The sequence below is a fragment of the Fundulus heteroclitus genome, unplaced genomic scaffold (assembly GCF_011125445.2).
Source record: "Fundulus heteroclitus isolate FHET01 unplaced genomic scaffold, MU-UCD_Fhet_4.1 scaffold_232, whole genome shotgun sequence".
Lineage (NCBI taxonomy): Eukaryota > Metazoa > Chordata > Actinopteri > Cyprinodontiformes > Fundulidae > Fundulus > Fundulus heteroclitus.
Genome location: NW_023396644.1, coordinates 82,077 through 101,432, shown reverse-complemented (window position 1 = coordinate 101,432; position 19,356 = coordinate 82,077). Strand labels below are relative to the sequence as shown.

Genomic DNA, 19,356 nt, shown 5'->3' with positions numbered 1-19,356 from the left:
TAGTCAATATCTGTCAATTTTGATATTTCTCACAAATTTATTAGGTAGAGTTGTATCTAGTTTGGCTGTTTTTGGATTTTTTAGAATGAGCTGATATCAGCCGGTTTATTAGTCAGGTTATCTGCTCAGGTAGCCAACTTCCAGTCCATCAGAAGTACCTGAAACCAAAGGAAGGGTCTGAAAGCGTCTTAAAACCTTGTTATACCTTGATACTGGTAACCGGGCCATGCATGGGAAGGACGCACTAATCGCGTTTCCATTGACCAACAAATCGCGCAAATTGTAATTACGAAAATAAATTTGTGTAATGGACACACGGCAATTTCATAAGTGTTCCCATTTTTCGATAAAAGGTTTTTGCTCTAGGATGAGGTGGTTTTTCAGCAACCTGATCAACAACCAGACGTTACTACTGGTGAAATAGACGAAGAAGACGACAGGAAGTCGTAGCAAGATGACGGCGCGGCGTGTTTGAAATCATGAGGAGACGGCGTATTTTTATATTTAGTTCCTGATAGGGGGTGTTACCAACATGCTAGATTAAAAACAGCAAAGAAATGCGAGCATTTACCAAATCTTACGTTGAAAATGGAAATACCTGGCGGAGAAGAGAAAGCTCTGCAAAAGTGGTGCCGGTGGAAAAGATAACATTTGTTTCAAATACTTCTCCCTCCTGAACGAGATAATCGCGTGAATAAACGTATTAACGTATGGTTTTGATTGCATTTCTTATTTAATGGCAACACCGCAATTGCGAAAATGTGTTTTATCGAAATTAGCAGAAATGTTTTTGCGCACATTTGCAACGGAAACACAACTTCTGTCCAGTTACGGCAACAAAGCGGACCGGTTACCGCAGTTATAAAGAAGCAGTGGATTGGAAACTATAGCAGTCAAGTGCAATAAAGCAAAGGAGAATTTTTGTAGCTCTTAGGCTGACAATGATTTAGCATTTTGTGCTTGATCTTGGCTTTTCAGCTTTACAGCCTGAGAGGTCGACTTCTACGAATAAAGTCCTGAAAACGTTTGATTTTTGTTCTTTTGAGGCGTCATCTGCGGACGACTTATTTTCTCTGCAGCAAAATTAAAAACTGACGGAAGGTGACGCTGCTTTAAGGTTGAAGCTGTTATCGGTTCTTTTGGATGCATTTAAACCGCAAATCCACAGGAGTTGGTTTGATGAAAGCCTCGCTGAGTTACGGTTCCTCATTCCTGGGACAAAAACATGGGGATTGCTTTTCTAGTAAATATGGATTTCTTAGCTTTTTAGCTTTTTTTTTTTGTGCAGCGGCGTTGATTTTTCTTCCTCCATTGTTAGTTTTCAGAGGTGAAGTCTGTGCCGATGGAGACGGTGGTGGTGGGGGGGGGGTTGTGTGTAAGCCGAGGGGCCTCTCAGCAGATATGTGTTTGGATAAATACATTAGGCTGTTTCCTGGGTTCCACAGAGCCTGCAGTGTTTTACCCTGTCATTCTTAGACTCAACCTGGGAGCCCTGCGATGACACACACACACACACACACACACACACACACACACACACACACACACACACACACACACGTGTCTATGAGCCCATCCCCCCGCCATGTTCAAATGCTTATAGAATAAGAGCTCTGTGTTCGAGGACAGCAAAGGCTTGTTTAGATTTCCTGGATAATGATCCGGCTCGTTCCTCTCCGTGTTCACCGCGTTCAGAGGGGGGGGGGGAATAAAACGTTAGCTTCTCTGACAGAAAATGGAAGACGTTACGGCTTCTGCTTGCCTTTTTTTTTTTTTTAAATCCTATCCCTTCTCTTCATGTTTTCCTCCCTCTCAGACGGGAATATTGAGATATTTTTTATTTATTTTTTTACCAAACGGGGGTACAGCGGTGCCTATTGTGCGGCGTGGAAGGTATCGCTCGGCGAGCCGCGAATGAAAACATGCATGTGGGGCACGTTCGCAGTCATGCACACACTCGGAGAGTTGCAGATAGGAGCTAACGCTGTGCAACGTGACCCAGGAGTCAGAGCGGGTTTTACTTCAGAGCGTGGGACGTCTCCGTCTGCCTCTGGAAGCCCGACCCAGTCTGGCCCTGTTTGCTTTATTTTTCTGCGTGGTCCCTTTATATCTTCTAACTCCCCCCCAACACCACCCTTCCTTTTTTTTTTTTTTTGTCGTCGTCGTCTTGTGAAATGAAACGCTCAGCAACTTGGGAGCATATGCTTCCAGTTGGGAGTCTAATTGAGCCGGATTTGGCCGAGATGCAGTCAGGGAGCTCGGATTGAGAGCGTAGTTTAACGGGAATGTCTCAAATGTTGTTTCTGGACCACAAAAAATGTTTACGACAAAACGGTTTTGGTAATGTTCTGAGAATAAACACGTGAAGCAGCCGTTTAGTTTCCTCTGGCTTTTGTTCTCAAGGAATTTTCCCCCGTGGATTTAATCCTAATGGTCCAGCAGCTAATGATTATGTTCACGGTCAATTACCCCGTTGATTTATTGTGTTGTAATTAATTTTTTAAACATCTCTTATTATTAAAAAAAATGGCCTTATATGACCTTCCATAGGACCTAATTTATCTTCTAAATGATTTTTTATTTTTGCCTGTAGTGAAAGATCCTCACCTGCAGTTAAGTGGAAATATTAACCATTTATTTTGAATTGTTTCACCATTGCAATTAGGAATAAGTGATCCAAACATTAAATAACATTTAACTAATCAAGTGAAACCGACCGGATTATGCAGGTAGGTCCCCTCATGCAAGATGCTTTAAACACATTAAGCTCTTAATGTCTCCAGTTTTTAAGTAAAAGTAATATGAGATTCTGATCCAGAGGGAAATTTGTTTTAACCGTTAACATCCATGAAGGAGGGAGGTTCATCTTCATTTGGTTAAATCTTGACCTGTGCTCTACTACGTATCTATTAATGTATTTTATTTTCTGTAGAAAATTAATGCATTTTTAAATCAGGTTAGGGAGAGAAATCTCTTCCAATATTACGGTGAACAAATAACATTTATAAAAATAAAATAGAACTTTGAAAGGATTCGCAATTACTTTACAACTTTGGTGCAAAAGTCAAACCAACTTTAACCGTTTGCTGTTTTTCTTTTGCAGATTTTATTATAAAATGTTTTTACAAATTGCATTATTTTCCAATCCAATTTATTCCGATTTGCTTTCTCTGCGTTCCTTGTCTACACTCTTAACGAGGGCGGGGCTTTCGCTGACGAGTTTCTATTGGTCAGCGAGGACGTTAGCAATTGCACATTTAAGAGTACCGTAATTTTTGGACTAGAAGGCGCTCTTAAAATCCTTAAATTTTCTCAAAAATTGATGGTGTGCCTTTAAAATCCGGTGCTTACCGACCAATTTTATGTGGTGCAATGTGCTCAAAAATCTTTTAAAATGTACAAGTTCGCTTCTCCGTTCAATGGATATTTGGAGCATTACGGTAAACTGTGTCACTACCTGATAGGACCCCTGAGCTGTCTACAAGACTGCCTGACTATAATGTCTAAACTAGAAGTGCATTCATGTAAGTCAGCCCGTGCCCACTAGCAGCAATAAACTGAAGGGTTATTTCTAAGGTTTCTATTGGTCAGCGAGGACGTTAGCAATTGCATATTTAAAAGTAGGCACGCTCTTGCTTAACCTGAACAAAGTAAATGATGCCTTAAAACATCTTAAAACAGCATTTTTGTGACAAATTTATATTGATTTAAAAACGACTGATTTCTGCAACCATTTCCATATCCATTTATCGCTGCAGTTGGTGCAATGCATTATGGGTTAAATTGCAGTCCAAAGTCCACAGATGGATGCATCTGGGCACTTTGAGCGTTCTCTGACGCTTGCTTAGGACTGGAGCAGTACTTGGGCAACAATTGACGTTTCACACGTACGATAGTACACAAGACCAGACAAGTTCTGAAGAAACGGCCCAGGTCTTCTGTTCAGTATTATCCTGCCTGCCATTATTTATGCGGGCAGGCACAGACCAATAGAAATGCGTGTTTGGCCCAACCTTCAGTGGAAGCCCCGCCCCCAGACACGTGTAGATAAGGAACGTAGAGAATGTCACGGTGGTTTGCAAAAGAACTCAAACTCGTCAGACAAAAGCAGAAATCTGTGGTTTAAAATCTGTTTTATGAACTCTAGAGGAGTTGGTATAAATGGAATATAATCTTGAGAATAAACAAACGATGCCAAAGTTTAATCTGGTAAACCAATTTATTCAATTACACAACTGCATCCACAGCCGGATGAATAGTATGGAACATGCCTGGGAGGTTGGATGGGCTAAATCAGCATAACAAGCTAGCAACTTCCACCAGGAAGGTTCTTTCCAGAGCATTTCAGCGTAACCCTAACGCTGAAAGTTATCAAAATTACGCTGAAATTAGACCGCGGTTGTAACGGTGCTATGTGTTAAGCTAACAGTACGACGCAGATGTTTCAGAGCAGCAGCAACAGGGTCTGGATTCTTTGAGCTGGAGTCGTCAGAGCGGGACAGAAATATTCTGCGCTGAATGCAGGTAGAAGAAGAGTTTTTGGTGAAATCTTCTGATAAATCTTAAAGTCGTGTGTTGCGTCGCCTCGCCAGCAGAACGCTGATGTGCATAAAAAATAATAGAGCTTGGTTCCCAAATCCAATTTAGACCATAACTGCTGACAAATGGGGATGAAAGTGTTCCTGTAAAGTTCTTTGTTAATTAAGTTTATTTTTTTTGTTTTTTATTTGTTCGTACAAAACCAGTCTAACTGTACTGACCTGTGAATATGAGTAAACATAATTGTTGTTGTAGCATAGTTGGACTCTCCTTCAGGATCACCAAAAGAAAAGTTTCCAATATTTCACCTTAAAGTTTTGTTTTCATTGTTTTTACAGGAGCACTTCCTGCCTTTAGATCTCCGCTCCCACTTTGTAGCTTTTTTTTTTGTTGTTTTTGTTTCTTTCGGCCTGCCACTGCTTGTCGGCAGGAACGGAGGGGATTTGGTAACAGGAGAACCCCTGATTAACCCCCCCCCCCACCCCCCCACCCCTCCACCCTCTGACCTGCTGATGGTGTCTGGCAGCTCTGCGGTGATGGAGTTGATGTTGTGGGTTAAGTGATGGTAGACAGGACCGGTCTTTTTTTTTTTTTTTTTTTTTTTTAAGATGAAGATTAAGTTCTTTGGATGTCTTTGAGATTTAGTCCCTCTGAGCCTCTTGGACCTGGCACAGCGTGGCGAGGCACAAGTCCCTGATGATGTCACTTCCTCCCCAAACATGAAATAGAAGCACAGCTCTCTCTGTGAGCCTGCAACTCCTCAGCTAGACGCGTCTTTATTTGTGCAACTTTAGTTGGTCCTGAGTGATGGATTTTTTTTTTTTTTAGGACTCTTTTTTTCTATAGATGCTCCTTTCTTTGATATTTTTCTAAGATCATGTCTTACCTTCTTCAATAAATGAAATATTTTACTTTGTTCTGGGTTCTGTGGCATAGAGTAATCCCAAAGTGAACCCTTTCCAGAGACTTTTGTTTTTCAATATTCAATGTTTTATTGGTGTTGGGATGTTGGTAGTCAATATTTAGCTGCATTAGATTTATGTTTTTCATATTATTTTGTCTTTTAATTACAGTTGAAATGTGAGTTTTTTTTTTTTTTTTGTTTTGTTTTTTTTTTTTTTTTTAAGAAACAATAGAATTAATTCAGGTTCAGCAGTTTTTCTTTAGTATTTGTTAACGATTTGAGGTATTTGCTACTAGTTAGCTTGGAGGATTTGGCCAATTCCTCCTGACAGAACAGGTCGTTGTCAGTTTACAAGACACGTGTGAATCCAACCTTCAGCTTCCTGCCTGACGTCCTGAGATGCTGCTTCAGTATTTCCACATAATTTTTCTTCCTCCTGATGCAATTAATCCCACAGAACGTGATGCTGCCACCCGATTCAAGATGGATTGGAAACGTCCCTCTTTGTTTTTTCTTCCTCCCAATGTAACGACGGTCAAAGACTAAAGTTTAATTTTATCAGACCGCATGACATTTATTTGAAAAATGTGTTCTAGTCTGTTTGCATTCAGTAGTCTGGGTTTTATTGTTGTTGCAATGGACAAAATTTCTATGTGGATAATCTCTAACAATCTTTTAAAAGTTTTAGCTTATTAATGTGCAAAACATATGACATTTTAGAAATGAATGCATCATTCTGTTATTGTTGAAGCAAGAAATAATTGGGAATTTCGCCTAAAACAGGAATAATTTAGTTTGATCAAATGTCAGAGAGAAAGTTATTTCTCTCTCTTTATACGGTGTATATAAATATTCAGTTCCAGCTGTGCCTGATATTAATTTTAAAGGACTAAATGGGCTTAATTTATATTGCCGTATTCCACTAATACTGACCACTTTGTGCTTTGCCCTAGGGTGGCACGATATTAAGAAAAGTTGCGATTTTAGTAAATGTTGCGATAACGGTACGGCTCGTGATAAATACTGAAAAAATTAAAGTGTTAATGTTGTTCTGCTTCAAGATCATAGCAAACCTAGACTCCACATAATTATTCGTCTATCCAGCTACTAACAAGAAAAGGTTTTAATGAAAAGTTTGCTTCTGTCAGACCTGTGTTTTGGCAACGCAACAACTCAGCTGTAGTCTCATATCAGCTTTACCATTTATCATTCTCCTGGCAATTATTTGCGGTATGCATATTGAGATCCATGATATTACAATTACTATAAATTTGTGAAGCCCTACTTTTCACTATAGTCACATTAACTAAAGAAGGAAATGCACAGGGCACGTAACGCGAGCGTTGCGGCTTATGGGCGTGTTTTTTAAAAGCGTAAATTTACACCAGATGCTGCAAAGAGGCGTCAAAAACGAGGTGATTATCTGCCACTGAGACTCGAGACTCGACTATTATTTTTGGGATACTTTCGAAAGAGAAATTTGATACAGGATGTTGTTTTCCCTGTTTATTCCCTGCCAAACAGGAGCGTATACGCGTCTGAAATTAGAACTTCAACCTAATTTAGGCGTCGCTTAAACACGAGTGTTGCATGCGTGTATTATGCAACTAGTGCAAATTTATTGACTGATTAAAACGAAAAGCTAACCTACACGTAGGACGCGCGCATACTGCTTTGCTGCAACACGTCTTCTTATTTTCTCCTTAACACACACATTCATTCACTGTTATACAGATCAGTATACAACTTGGGTTTAAGTTCCTTGCCCAGGGGCATATCGGCATGTGGCATGGGAAGTTGGAATTAAACCCACAACTTTCCTATTGCAACCTGCTAAGCCACAGTTACCCCACAATTTGATTATATTGATGATCCGCCAAAGCAGACAGGCTGGGGTATTGTTTATAATAAGGGTCACAAGATTTATGTATAAATAGTTGGGCAGATCAAGAATTTATTGAAATTCAGAATTTTTAAATGTTTGTAAACGTTTTTCCCCTTACAATCCTTCCCGCTTTATTGTCCTTGATGAAAAAGCCGTAAAAGACAGACCGTGTTGTTTTGCCATGGCTTCTAACTATAACACATGTTGCTACATTTCACAATTTTCAAAGCAATTTAACTTGGTTTACGCAGCGACACTGCAACAGTTTATGTAAGTTTAATCCACAAAAAAATAGCTAGAACTGTAAGAAAATAGATAAATGATCAACTAGCCTTATTAAAGAAGAGAGGTTGCAAGCTAGCGTTAGCTTAGCCTAGCCTAGCCTAGCGTTGCACATTTACTGGAAACACTGTAGCTGTATGTGCTGAGACATGATGAAACCATGTTTTATGTGTTTAAACTATTTTATTTTAAAATTAAAAACTACTTTTAGTCACATTTTAAAGTCTACCTGTTTTTTGTATATTTTTGTGTTTTTTACTTTTTTTTTTTTTTTTTTTTAACAAAAAATTCTTTAAATAAGGTAAACATTTAAAGAGCCTTACAGGGTATAAAAGGATTAGGATGAATCCTAATTCGGCTTGCTTGTGTTATGACTGAACCAATGAAATTAATGTAAATCGTTTGATTAGATGTTAAAGAATGCTTTTTGTTGTAAACCAGGAAGTTCAGTTAAATTTTCCCCCCCAAATCCATAAATTGTTTAAGACAACAATGGGAAAATCATAAAAGATGCAGAAATCAATCAGCCATTTTCCCACCATCAGCACTCATTAAAATGCATGTAAACTAAAACTTCCTGCTATTTTCCAGCCCATAAATGCATCAACCAGCAGTGTGTACTCTAGGGCTGGGTATCATCTAGGATGAGCCGATTCGATACGATTCTCGATGCATATCTCACGATACAATACGGTTCTCAATATAGCTTAGCTTCATTTGATTTGACTCCAATATCGATATTTATTATTTTCAAATTAATGCTCAGTCATTCAGTCAACAAAACCAGCCAAATATTATATTTATGTTCAATTTATTGAACACTGATATATTAACAGGAAAATTAAGTGCATTTGGTTCAATGCATTTAACGTATCACAAAAATGTGCCCAAACGTCTGACTTTAGGGACGAAGGTGCTTCTAAAATCCTGTCGGCCATTCCGCAAATTCGTCGCACTTGCTCTTCCTCGTTGTGAGCAGCAACTGCGCGATATAATAACGCCCCCTAGGGGTTGCGAGGTATATTGATATTAATCTTTTGTATCTTTATGCACAGCCCTAGTGTACTCTGATGCAGTGTGATATAACTCTCATTAAGTTTAAGGACATGTTCTTTGATGCATTCAAAGAACCTGCAGCAGTTTTTACTGTTTTTTTTTTTTATAGTCCCTGGAATAAAAAAAATAAACAACCTTTTTAATGAATAAAATAACAGTTCTCTGTATCGGCGAAGAAAAGCCTGACCGGCTCCTCTGTAGAAATGACTGATGTGCGGCTCTGAGGTGCGTGCCGGCTGCGCTGTGAGCCGTGTGGTCCATGCAGGTGAATGCTGCTGCACTGGCTTATTCTCTCTGTGTGCAGCTGCTCGGTTCTTGGCCTCATCCTTCCTCCCATCAGCCCCGCAGCCAGGCAGACTGTCAGCAGCACAATTAAGGGCTGTGCCATAATGAAAGGGGCATTAACAGAAGCAATTTATTTCCCAGCGCAGCGCCGGAAGGTTCCTCCAGTGCTGATATTCCGACGGAGGCTTTTGTGTGTGTGTGTGCTGCACTCTGCCATTACGGGAAGGGATGAGGAGGACAAGCACGAGCTGAAACAATGGTGTGAAGGGGGATGGGGGGGAACTGTCACCACATAAAGCTGTCTTTCACCACCCCTGAAAATCAATTTTGTGTTCAAATTATTTAAAACAAGCTATTTTTCGTCCCCATAACCCTACTTCACCGCTTGCCCCAGATTTTCCTGCCTCCTTGTTCTTGTCTCCCACCTTCGACTCTCTCTCCGCTCTGTTGTGCGCCGCCCACCCCACCAGCAACCCTTTCTCTGTTATTTCTGTGTTCATTTTGTTCCTCTGAAGTTTATTGAATTAGCGCAGACAGCTGAAACGCACAAGATAAGAGAGGCGCTCCGTGCGCTCCTCTAGGAGAAATGGTATTGCACTTTGGAAAAGTGAGCTGTGTGTGTGATTCTGTGGAAACGGGGGGGCTGATGCTGAGGATATACAGAGGAAATGGAGAATGGTCTGTTTTGATGTTTCTTGAAGAAAAAAAAAGAAGCGATAAGACGGTGCAAGCCTTGTGAAAAAGATTGAATGTTTTGCCTCCAGTTCATTTGGGATTTACATTTTCTTTTCTTTGAGCAAACCGGCCGCGTAAATGTCCGACTGCGTTAAGTTGTCACCGAGATGATGAAGTACAGACGTACGCAACGTTTTATCGGATGATTTTGGTTCTGATCGTAGACTCTGTCTTTTGTCTGCCGTCAGCCTATCCTGCGTTCTTCAAACAAAAACAAAAGAAAAAGTTAAAACTGATCAATTCTGTTTTATTCAAGATATTTAGTGTCATATTGGTGAAAATTTCAAATTTTTACCACAATTTAGTGAGATATCAACAGAGGTCTCGGTTCAGTTGTCAGAAAAAATTAAAACATTTATTTTAATAATGCAGTATAAAAAAGAACATTACATCATATGCATTACTTGTTACAAATAATTAAACAAAGAAATTACAGGTTTAAGCATTTAATCCTTATTTTTAGGGCAGCCTCAACTAAAATGACCACATACTAACAATTATGCAGGAAAAAATAAAAAAATTTTGGTTTAGTTTTTAAAGTCCTTCAAACTCAAGTTTTGTGAAAATACATTTTAAACCATGCCAACAGCATAGATGAACTCTTCCCTTCCTCTTTAGCCCAAAAGCCTTCAATCATGGCTGAAAATATTCTTCCAGAAAATTATAAACCGTTATTTGTTGCTAGAGTGCGTGAATGTGAACAAATTTACATTCAGCTGATTCCAGTCACAATTGTACAAACAATTGTTCCTGTTGAGATAAAACCAATAGACTAGATCTAGTCTATTTAGAGTATATTGCAGCAATAGTGAGTGATTTAACCCTTTAACTTATGTAGACTGCATGTGTTTTGCACATGAATCAATTTCTTTTAAAATATCCAAAGTCACACTATTGTGTATCTGCTTTTTCATTTCAAGGGCGTACACAGATAAAAAAAAAAAAAAAAACATTGCTGCATCGCTTTGATACACATTTGGCACTCTAGCATACACAGTTTGTCCACTAGTTGCCAGATTTTTACAGATCTTCTTGGATGTGTCAAAAAATTTCCAGCGCATGAGGAGCACAGCTTGCATATGCTGTGCAAAACTGCACATCTGCTGTGCTGCTGGTAAAAATATCCCATGAATGGCCCAGCAATAACAGCACATAACCTCTTGCCACACTGAACCGACTGCACTGAAAATTCACTCCCCTCAGCATGCCAGGTGCTTGAATCCGAATAGTGTTCAGCTACAGAACCTGGGGAGTGTCATAATGTGACACTGTCAACATGTCCCCCATGTATACGACACTAAGCTACTGCTAATAGCTACAGTTGTCGTGTGCAATGGTTTTTGGCACTGTTGCCAAGTGTGCTTGATCTATTTGTTGATTTTTCTAAAGTAACTTGTGTTTATCGTCGCTGATCTTAGAGCCCAAATAAGCGACTGCATGTTCAGAAATGAGTCCAAAAAAACATGACTTACAGAAAGCCTGCAAACTCTGCATGTATTTTAAATCCCTGCTTCCTCATGAATTATTTCCACCTGGTAATAATAGCTACGCCGATATAGACTCTTGTTTTCTCCCAGTTATTACTACTTTTTCTTTTCTTGGTTACTTTCTCGTCCCTCTCGCTGATCAATGAGTATGAATGGTCCTCAATTTCAAAAGAAAGCGGCAAATAGGATGATCTACGGTCGTCTTTGCTTGTTTATACTCCTCCACCGACAGCACGTCTTGATAAAGAAGACTGATAGAGGAAAAGCGTACATGGCTGACAAGTTTGGTTCCTTTTGGCTGTTGAAATCAGAAATAGCGACGTAACGTGGCGCCTCCTAGTGGGTGGATCGACACCTATGTATTTATAAACTATAATACTAATTCTAAGCTATGAGAACGCTGTCATTTTTGGTGTGTTGTATTTATAAAAGCAATACTTGGTTTTTGCTGGTTCAAAGCCAAATTACATTCAGACTAACCTGGTCAGCCGGATTGATAATGTGCAGCACTCTACGTTCTGCACATTATTAATCTGGAAACTGTTATTGAATCTATTTGGGGAAAGGAGCAGAACTCTCCAAGCTGATTGGACGAAGCAACACCAAAGGTTGGGTTTTAGCCAATCACGGTATCAAATTACAATGTAAGCTGCAGACGCCATGAGAAACCACAAGACTGTACGCTAGTCGCAAGTATTTTAATTTCCTTACTTGAAATATTTGCTTTGACTACGATGGATCTTTTTTAATACCCTTGTGTATGTTTAAACTTTGAACAGTTTCAGGAATTAAAACGGCAGCTTCCAACCAGCTCGGTCAGCGAAGAGGCGCATTATTGTTCTTGGAAAGAGCTTTAGTATCCAGAGAAACGGACAGAAACAAGCCTGCTCAGTCTAATGAAATATCCTCCTACAGACATCAGAGACATATCCTCCATCCCTCCTGCTGTACCGCCCAGGCTCAATTTTGACCCCTTTCCACCATTATTCAATCTACTTTTCTATTAGGCATGCGCGCCATAACTGTTCTGCCAGTCGTCAAACTTTTAACTCTGGTCTTTCTGCTCTGTGCAATAAATCATTCATAAATTTTTTTACTTTCTTTTACCAACTACATACATTTTATCAGTGACGTTCATGTAATAAAGTGTGCAAAAAAAACCCCGCAGCAACGCGGATCCTCCACCGTACTTAACAGAGGGCATGCAATGCTTTTCCTAAACAGCAACTATATATTAGTCTTTAATATTTTAACATTTCCATTTAAGATCTCAGTCTTGGTGACCATAAGAGGCGCCACTCTTTGCTGCAGTTGTTTAACACTGAGCTTTGGAGATTCTCTTTACCTCCTTTTATCCTCCCCGCTGTTTGTTTTAGTGAAATGAACTTCCAGCCCTGTCACAGTTCCAGATGTGTCAATTTTAGTACTAAAGCGGTGGGCAAGTTTAGGCAAGAAGCTTTTTGACTTGGCAAGAGTTTCAAAGCCATGTTCCTTTGCACAGACCGTGCTTCACAGGAGCAAAAACAATTTAAAAACTGACGGGGGAGCTGCCACCTCTGACTTGCAGTCATTGGGGTGAGAGGAGGGCTACACCCGGGTCAGGTCGCCTGTTTATCACAGGACAAGCGTCTATGCCACGGGTGTCAAACTCAAGGCCCGCGGGCCCAATCCGGCCCGTCAAGGTAAATTATCCGGCCATCAAGAACCAAAAAAAAAGGGCATATCATGTCATAAACTAGAGGTATATATCCTTTTTAAAGTGTATAAAGTGGCTAAAACTGTTCCTCCTGTAAGTGTAACTCACCCCAATATCAACTTTTCTTGCAGATAAACTGCATTAACTGGGCCTAAGGTTGCTATTTTTATGTTACTGTGCATTTTTTATACTTCTAGTGAACTGGAATGGGAGTTCTTATGCATAATGCATAAGTAAATGTTTAACTGAGTAAAAGTATTGTTGAAATTGCACATAATTTTCTTAAAAACGCTGAGGTTATTCATAATATATTGTGTAAAAGTGAAATTAACTTGATATAAAAATCAACAACAAGTCCACATTCATTAGTTCTATTTAATCTTGCAATGAGTTTACTCGTGTGGCCCTCTTGAGATCAGATTAATCTGTATGCGGTCCCTAAACCAAAATGAGTTTGACACCCCTGTTCTACGTGAACTGGAATGAAATTATGAAATGAAAAGTATCATCTATACACGTGCAACCGGCCCTTTTAATGACTTCATGACGCCAAAGTGGCCCCATATAGAAATGAGTTTGACACCCCTGGTCTACACACACCCAACAGTGAAACGTTTGGGCTGTGGGAGGAAGCCGGAGTACCCGGAGAGAATCCAAGCTTGCACATGGAGAACATGCAAGCTCCATGCCGAAAAAATCTCAGCCTGGGATTCAGACCTGGGACCTTCTTTCTGCTTCACCTTTTTAAAGGAGTAACAACTAGCTATCCTGGTCCTCCATGTTCTAGATGTGCCTCTGCTCCAGCACACCTGACTAAAACAGCTTATTACCTCCTCTTCATGTTATCAAGTCGAGCTGAAATGTGGAGAGTTTTTTTTTTTGCCGTTGCAGCTAAAGGTGAGCAGAAGTTTTCCCCCCCCCCCCCTCCATGTTTCTCTGCTCAAGGATGAAAAGCCATTTTGTTCTCCGAGCAGATCCTTCTGCAGCCACAGACCTCCGTCTGTGTGTCTGCTCCGGTGTCACGGTGGATTGCAGAGCTTCACGGCGTTCCCCCTTCCCCTCGCTCGGGCGATTTCGCGTCCCTCCCCCTTCATCGCTTCCCTCGGCAGGCTCTCTCCTGTGCCGATGTCACGGCGAGGCTCAGACACGTTAACGCGAACCGTCATGCTAACGCGGCCCTCTCTGTCACCGGAGGATATTCTTTTACCTGCGGCTGGAGCTGCAGGAGGACTTTTTTTCCTTTTCACTGTCTCCGTTTACAAAAGATCAGAGGCCTCTGCTGCGCCGCTGAACTCCTGAACTCCTGTATACATTTCCAGTGAAGCTCGGGTTGTTACAGTCATATGTTAACAGGAAGACTGGGGCGCTCTGTGTCTCAGCGTTGCGTGTGAGAGAGACCAATGCATTACCATCATGAAGGTTTCTTGGCCTGAGCTTGCTCTAATTGATAGGGGCTGCTGGTATTTACTTACATTCTCCGGGTGGATTAAATCTCAAAGGAAAGGGGAGGAGAAGGAGATTGTCTTTCTCCTGCCTTTGTTTTAATATGCATGTGTGTGTGTGTGTGTGTGTGTGAGATATGCTTATATACACGAGCACGTTTGTGCCTGTTTTTTCGTCCCATGGGGTTCTGCATTCATGCCTCCTCCATGAAGAGAACTGTCGAATCCTTTAAAGCCGCGCGGCGTCCAGGCACCACAGAGCTCCAAATCTAATCAGCAGCTTCTCTGCAATGTACGCGCCACTCTTGCTTGGCTTAGAGGGACGCGAGCTCGCGCGCATGTTTGTGCCCGTGCACGGAGTCCTGTTTTTGTTGCACACTGTCGGCAGTAAATATCATTATCTCTTCTGCTGCGTCTCCCATGTTCCAGATTGCTAATATGCCATGCAGGCCTGCTTTGTACCCGTGTGGGAGAACAAAGCAAAAAAAAAAAAACGTTCCTCAGGAGTGTAAAACAAGAGAAACTCATGTGAATACTGAACGTGGAGCGTGTGCAGCTGCAGACGAGAACATGCAGGACTCGTACGGCGGACAAATCCTGCATGTTTAACATGTGGCAACTTTGGTTGCTTCATTCATTCAGATTCAACGTCCAGCCGCCATACTGTTGATTTGAAGTCAGTTTGGACGCATTTAAAGGATTAACGGTGAACTTTCTCCTGTAATCGATGAAGAAGCATCTTTCTCCTCAGGAAATTTTAGTTCCACATGGCAGACTCAAGACAGCAGGATTTGGAAATCACAATATTTTTTTTTTAGTGCAGTTGTTTTGCCTCCTCCCAACACAGATGTGGGAGAAAACCGAATCGCACACGGTTTCTTTGCAGTTTGGAAAAGTTTGGAAATCGCTTTGATAATTTTCCAGGTGTGGAAACGCGTTTACAGATGTTTATTATTTATTCTCGTCCTTCATATACATGAAAAAAAAAATTACAATGATAACAAATGTTACACAAGTCTCAAAACTTGGGTTTAAACAGCCTAATATTACTGATCAGCTTCAGGCCGCAATTGGAAAGGTACCGCAAATCCTTAAATTTTCTCAAAAATTGACGGTGCACCTTTTATATATGATCACCGTTGTGCTTACCGACTGATTTTATGTGGTACAATGAGCTCAGAAATCTGTTAAAATGTGTAAGTACGACTTTGGTTAGCAATGAAGCCGCTCCTCTCAATAGATATTAGGAGCATTACGGTACACTGTGTCACTACCACTGAGCTATATTATACACTGGAGTGCTAATCACCATCTGTTTTGAACGAGTCGCTTTGAAGCCACCAGCCGCCATATTGGTACTCCCTATTTCCCCTCAGTAACTAGGGAATATGTGCGCTACAGCATCGAATAACGAGGATTTTCTCACGTTCAGGGGGGGGCTTAAGACTTTTAAAATGTCAAATGCCATATAGTTTTATGTTATGTTCTAAAAATATCAAGTACTGAGAAAGTCATGTGCTGAAATATTTTGCATTTTATTCATTTAAATATATATGTTTAACATTTATAAATATATAAATAACAATATACAAAAACATATATTTACATATTTGTATACATATATATATACATATATACATATACACATACTTATATATACATATATATATTTAATATGAATAACATGTAAAATATTTCAGCACCTAATTTCCTAGTAGTTGATGGTGTTAGTACATCCACTGACTGTAGAATTACCTGTGAAACGTTTTCAAACAACCAGAAAACTGCTTGTTGTTGCAACCAAATCCTGTGGGATTCTGTGAGAGTAGGGAGTAGCAAGATGGCGGCCAGTGACTTCAGTTTTTCGGCAAAATCAGCACTCCAGTGTATTATATAGCTCAGTGGTCACTACCTGATAGGACCCCTGAGCTGTCTACCAGACTGCCTGACTGTAATGTCTAAACTAGAAGTGCATTCATGTAAGGCAGCCTGGAGTACGCACTAACAACAATAAACCTAGTAAGTTAGTTCAATATAAAAGAAAAGATCTTAGTTCAATGAAGAAAAGGAGGAGAAATGATGCTGAACGTGTACCGATTGGTAATTATTTTTATGTGCATACATGGTTCTCCATGGGAACGAACACAAGCACAGCGGCGGCAGCTCGTTAGCTGGAGGTCCAGCAGAAGTTTTTAGATAATGGATTTGCGAACTGACGCAAGTATCGACTGATAGAGGGAATAAACACAAATATCGGTCGACCTCTATGGACGAGTTTGCCTCCCCTCTCCACCCTCAGCAACACCTCTGCTTCCTAGGAACCACCCTTTCAAGGGACCTGAGCTGGAGAAAGAGACTGGACTTCCTGCTGCAACTCAAGAAGTTCATCCTTTGGTTCCATGCTGGACTCTTCTGGATCAGAGTCGCTGCCTGTTTCTAAGCCGGACCGTTCTGGGGGTTTTCACAGATAAAGAAGTCGGCTGCACATCTTAGACGTTTGCTGCTGACTTTCAGCTCCTGTCGTCTTTTTTTTTAAACGTGACATTTTCACCTCGTTGTTAGAATCTACTTCCCGTTCGCGCTCCGTGTATAATAGCCGTCACGAAATGTTGCAGAAATGTGAAAATTGGGCCCAGAATTAAGCTTCCTCTGCAATCTTGTCCTTGGATGTGTGTGTGGGGGGGGGGGGTGCGTTTTCCCGAGGAAAGGAAAAGTGTCTTGTTTCTCTTTTTAATGGCCGCCCTCAGCCTGAAACCTTTTGGATTTCATCCGCTTGTTTTCGTGCCATCTCTGGACGCGCATTAGAGTCGCCTCCGTGTGTGTTTGTGCGAGCTCGTCACGGCGGAGATTGCAGGGTTGATTATGTGTCTGATTTTTGTCGGCAGAGTGACATCCCTTCTAATGAAATAATGGCGTAGAGGCAGAGTGCTGGAGGATTGCACGTTGTAGACTTCAATTACAGACGAGATGATTTTTTTTTTTTTTTTCCTCTCTTCCTTTTTCTCTCTGCTTTCAGCCTGAAACAGTGAAGCGTTTTCTTGGGCTTCCCCCCCCCCCCTGCAAACAAAAAAAGCCTCCATTAAAGAGCTTTTTTTTTCTTTTTTACACAGACTTGAGTTTTTCTTTTTCTTTTTAGATAATGGATTGTAAGTACACGCCATGCTTTGATTCACTGTCTGTTTTGCCAATTTTATGCCAGGGGAAAAAAAAAAATTAAAAGCATTGCCCCCTCTTTTGAGCACTAATCAGCCACATTATTGGTTTAAATGCTTATTTTTCATAAGATGGATTTTGGTTCCCGGGATGTGTTATTCTGTCGAGGGTTAGATTTATTTTAGCACAACAAATTGTCCTGCTTTTTTCCTGCCTTGTGCTGTTTAAATTCACAAGTCTTTCCTTAATGTAATTCTAGCCAAGACCGTCAAACAAAGGCAGGAATAAAAAGAAAATAAGCAGGAAACTTTACACTCATAAAACATCATTTATTTATTTTTTTCAACTTTTTGTCAGTGTAAAACAGTCATATTCAATAAATTAGAATATTATTGACATCCACGTCATACAGTTTTACACAGAGTGATGTTTTAAGTCTTTATTTATGTTAATCAGGATTTTCTTTCCCACCTCCAGCTAATACAAATCCAGCATTTAAGATTAAAATATTGTATCAGACCAATCCAATAAACATTTTTCATGCAGAAATGTGAGTTTAAGTAAAGGCATGTTTAATACCAGCTTAAAGGTTGTTTTTAATTTTTTCAAAAGGTACTTTTAATCTGACCAACAAGCCTGTTAGAAATGCATATACTAATTTATTGAATATGACTGTAAATGCTTTTATGAATTTAGATTTTCTAACCTCTGATTGAATTCTCCTGACTTTAACGAACAGAACTAGACCCCGTAGCGGACGCTCTTAATTTAGTTAGAGAAGTGTCAAGGTCTGGATAATTGGAGAGGTTTGAAAAATTTGGTTTTCATGCAGACTTTATTTGATGTCCTGCGCCTGCCGGTCTGTCCGTCCACATGTCCAAGTACATCTATAAATCTGCTCATCATCCATTCATGCATTTGTCGTTTAACCTGCATATCCATCCATCAACCTATGCATGCAGTCAGTGCGTCTTTATCCGGCCTCATGCCGATCCATCCATTCATGCATTCCTTCATTAATCTGTCCGTGTAGTTTGTCCATCCCTGCATCGGTCAGTTTGTCCGTCCCTCTCTTAACTGCCTCTGTCTCCCTTTTTATGTTGTGATTTCCTGAAAAGTTGGAAAGGTTTTGGAATTTTGTCTTTGGGAATCCTGTTTTTTATATTTTTATATATATATATATATATATATATATATATATATATATATATATATATATATATATATATATATATATATATATAAAAATAACAAAAAAGGTTTAATTTGGCCACTAAGGCACAGTGTCTCAACCCTCCTCCTCCTCCTCTCTGTCCTCGCAGGGTAGACCCCATTCCTTATGACACTCCAAAGCCGGCGGGACACACCAGGTTCGTGTGTGTTTCCGACACGCACTCGCGCACGGACGGCATCCAGATGCCCTACGGCGACGTGCTGCTCCACATGGGCGACTTCACGGAGCTTGGCCTGCCGTCCGAGGTCAAGAAGTTCAACGACTGGCTAGGTAGGAAACCGCCAAACACACACACTGGGCTACCTGCTAGCTAACTGGACGCACACGTCGCGTTGGCCTTTGTCTGTACACTGCAAAAACAGAACTAAAAACTAGAAAAAGCTGTTCCTGCGTAACAGCGAGTGAGAATGCTAATCTGCAGAATGATTTGAGCAGAAGATGCAGAAGATCCCTGCAGCAGAGAAAAAGTAGCTGAAAAACATTGAAATCAGAGTTGAAGAATTTAAAAAAAAAATTGCAGAATTTGAAGGGATTTGAAGAAATTGAAAATTTTGAAGAATTTGAAAAAATGTAAGGAATTTGAAAAATTTGAAGGAATTTGAAGAATTTGAAAAAAATGTGAAGGAATTTGAAAAATTTGAAGGAATTTGAACAATGT

General features: G+C 40.3%; 1 protein-coding gene across 2 annotated transcripts in view; it reads left to right on the top strand.

Annotated features, from left to right (window-relative positions):
- The window catches only part of mpped2a (metallophosphoesterase domain containing 2a), a 92,395-nt gene that overhangs the window by 8,825 nt on the left and 64,214 nt on the right, over positions 1-19,356 (top strand). For both annotated transcript variants that reach the window (XM_012870784.3, XM_036129843.1), the window contains exon 3: positions 18,787-18,968. In XM_012870784.3, the coding sequence (XP_012726238.1) occupies positions 18,787-18,968 (182 nt within the window). The remainder of the gene's footprint in view (positions 1-18,786; positions 18,969-19,356) is intronic.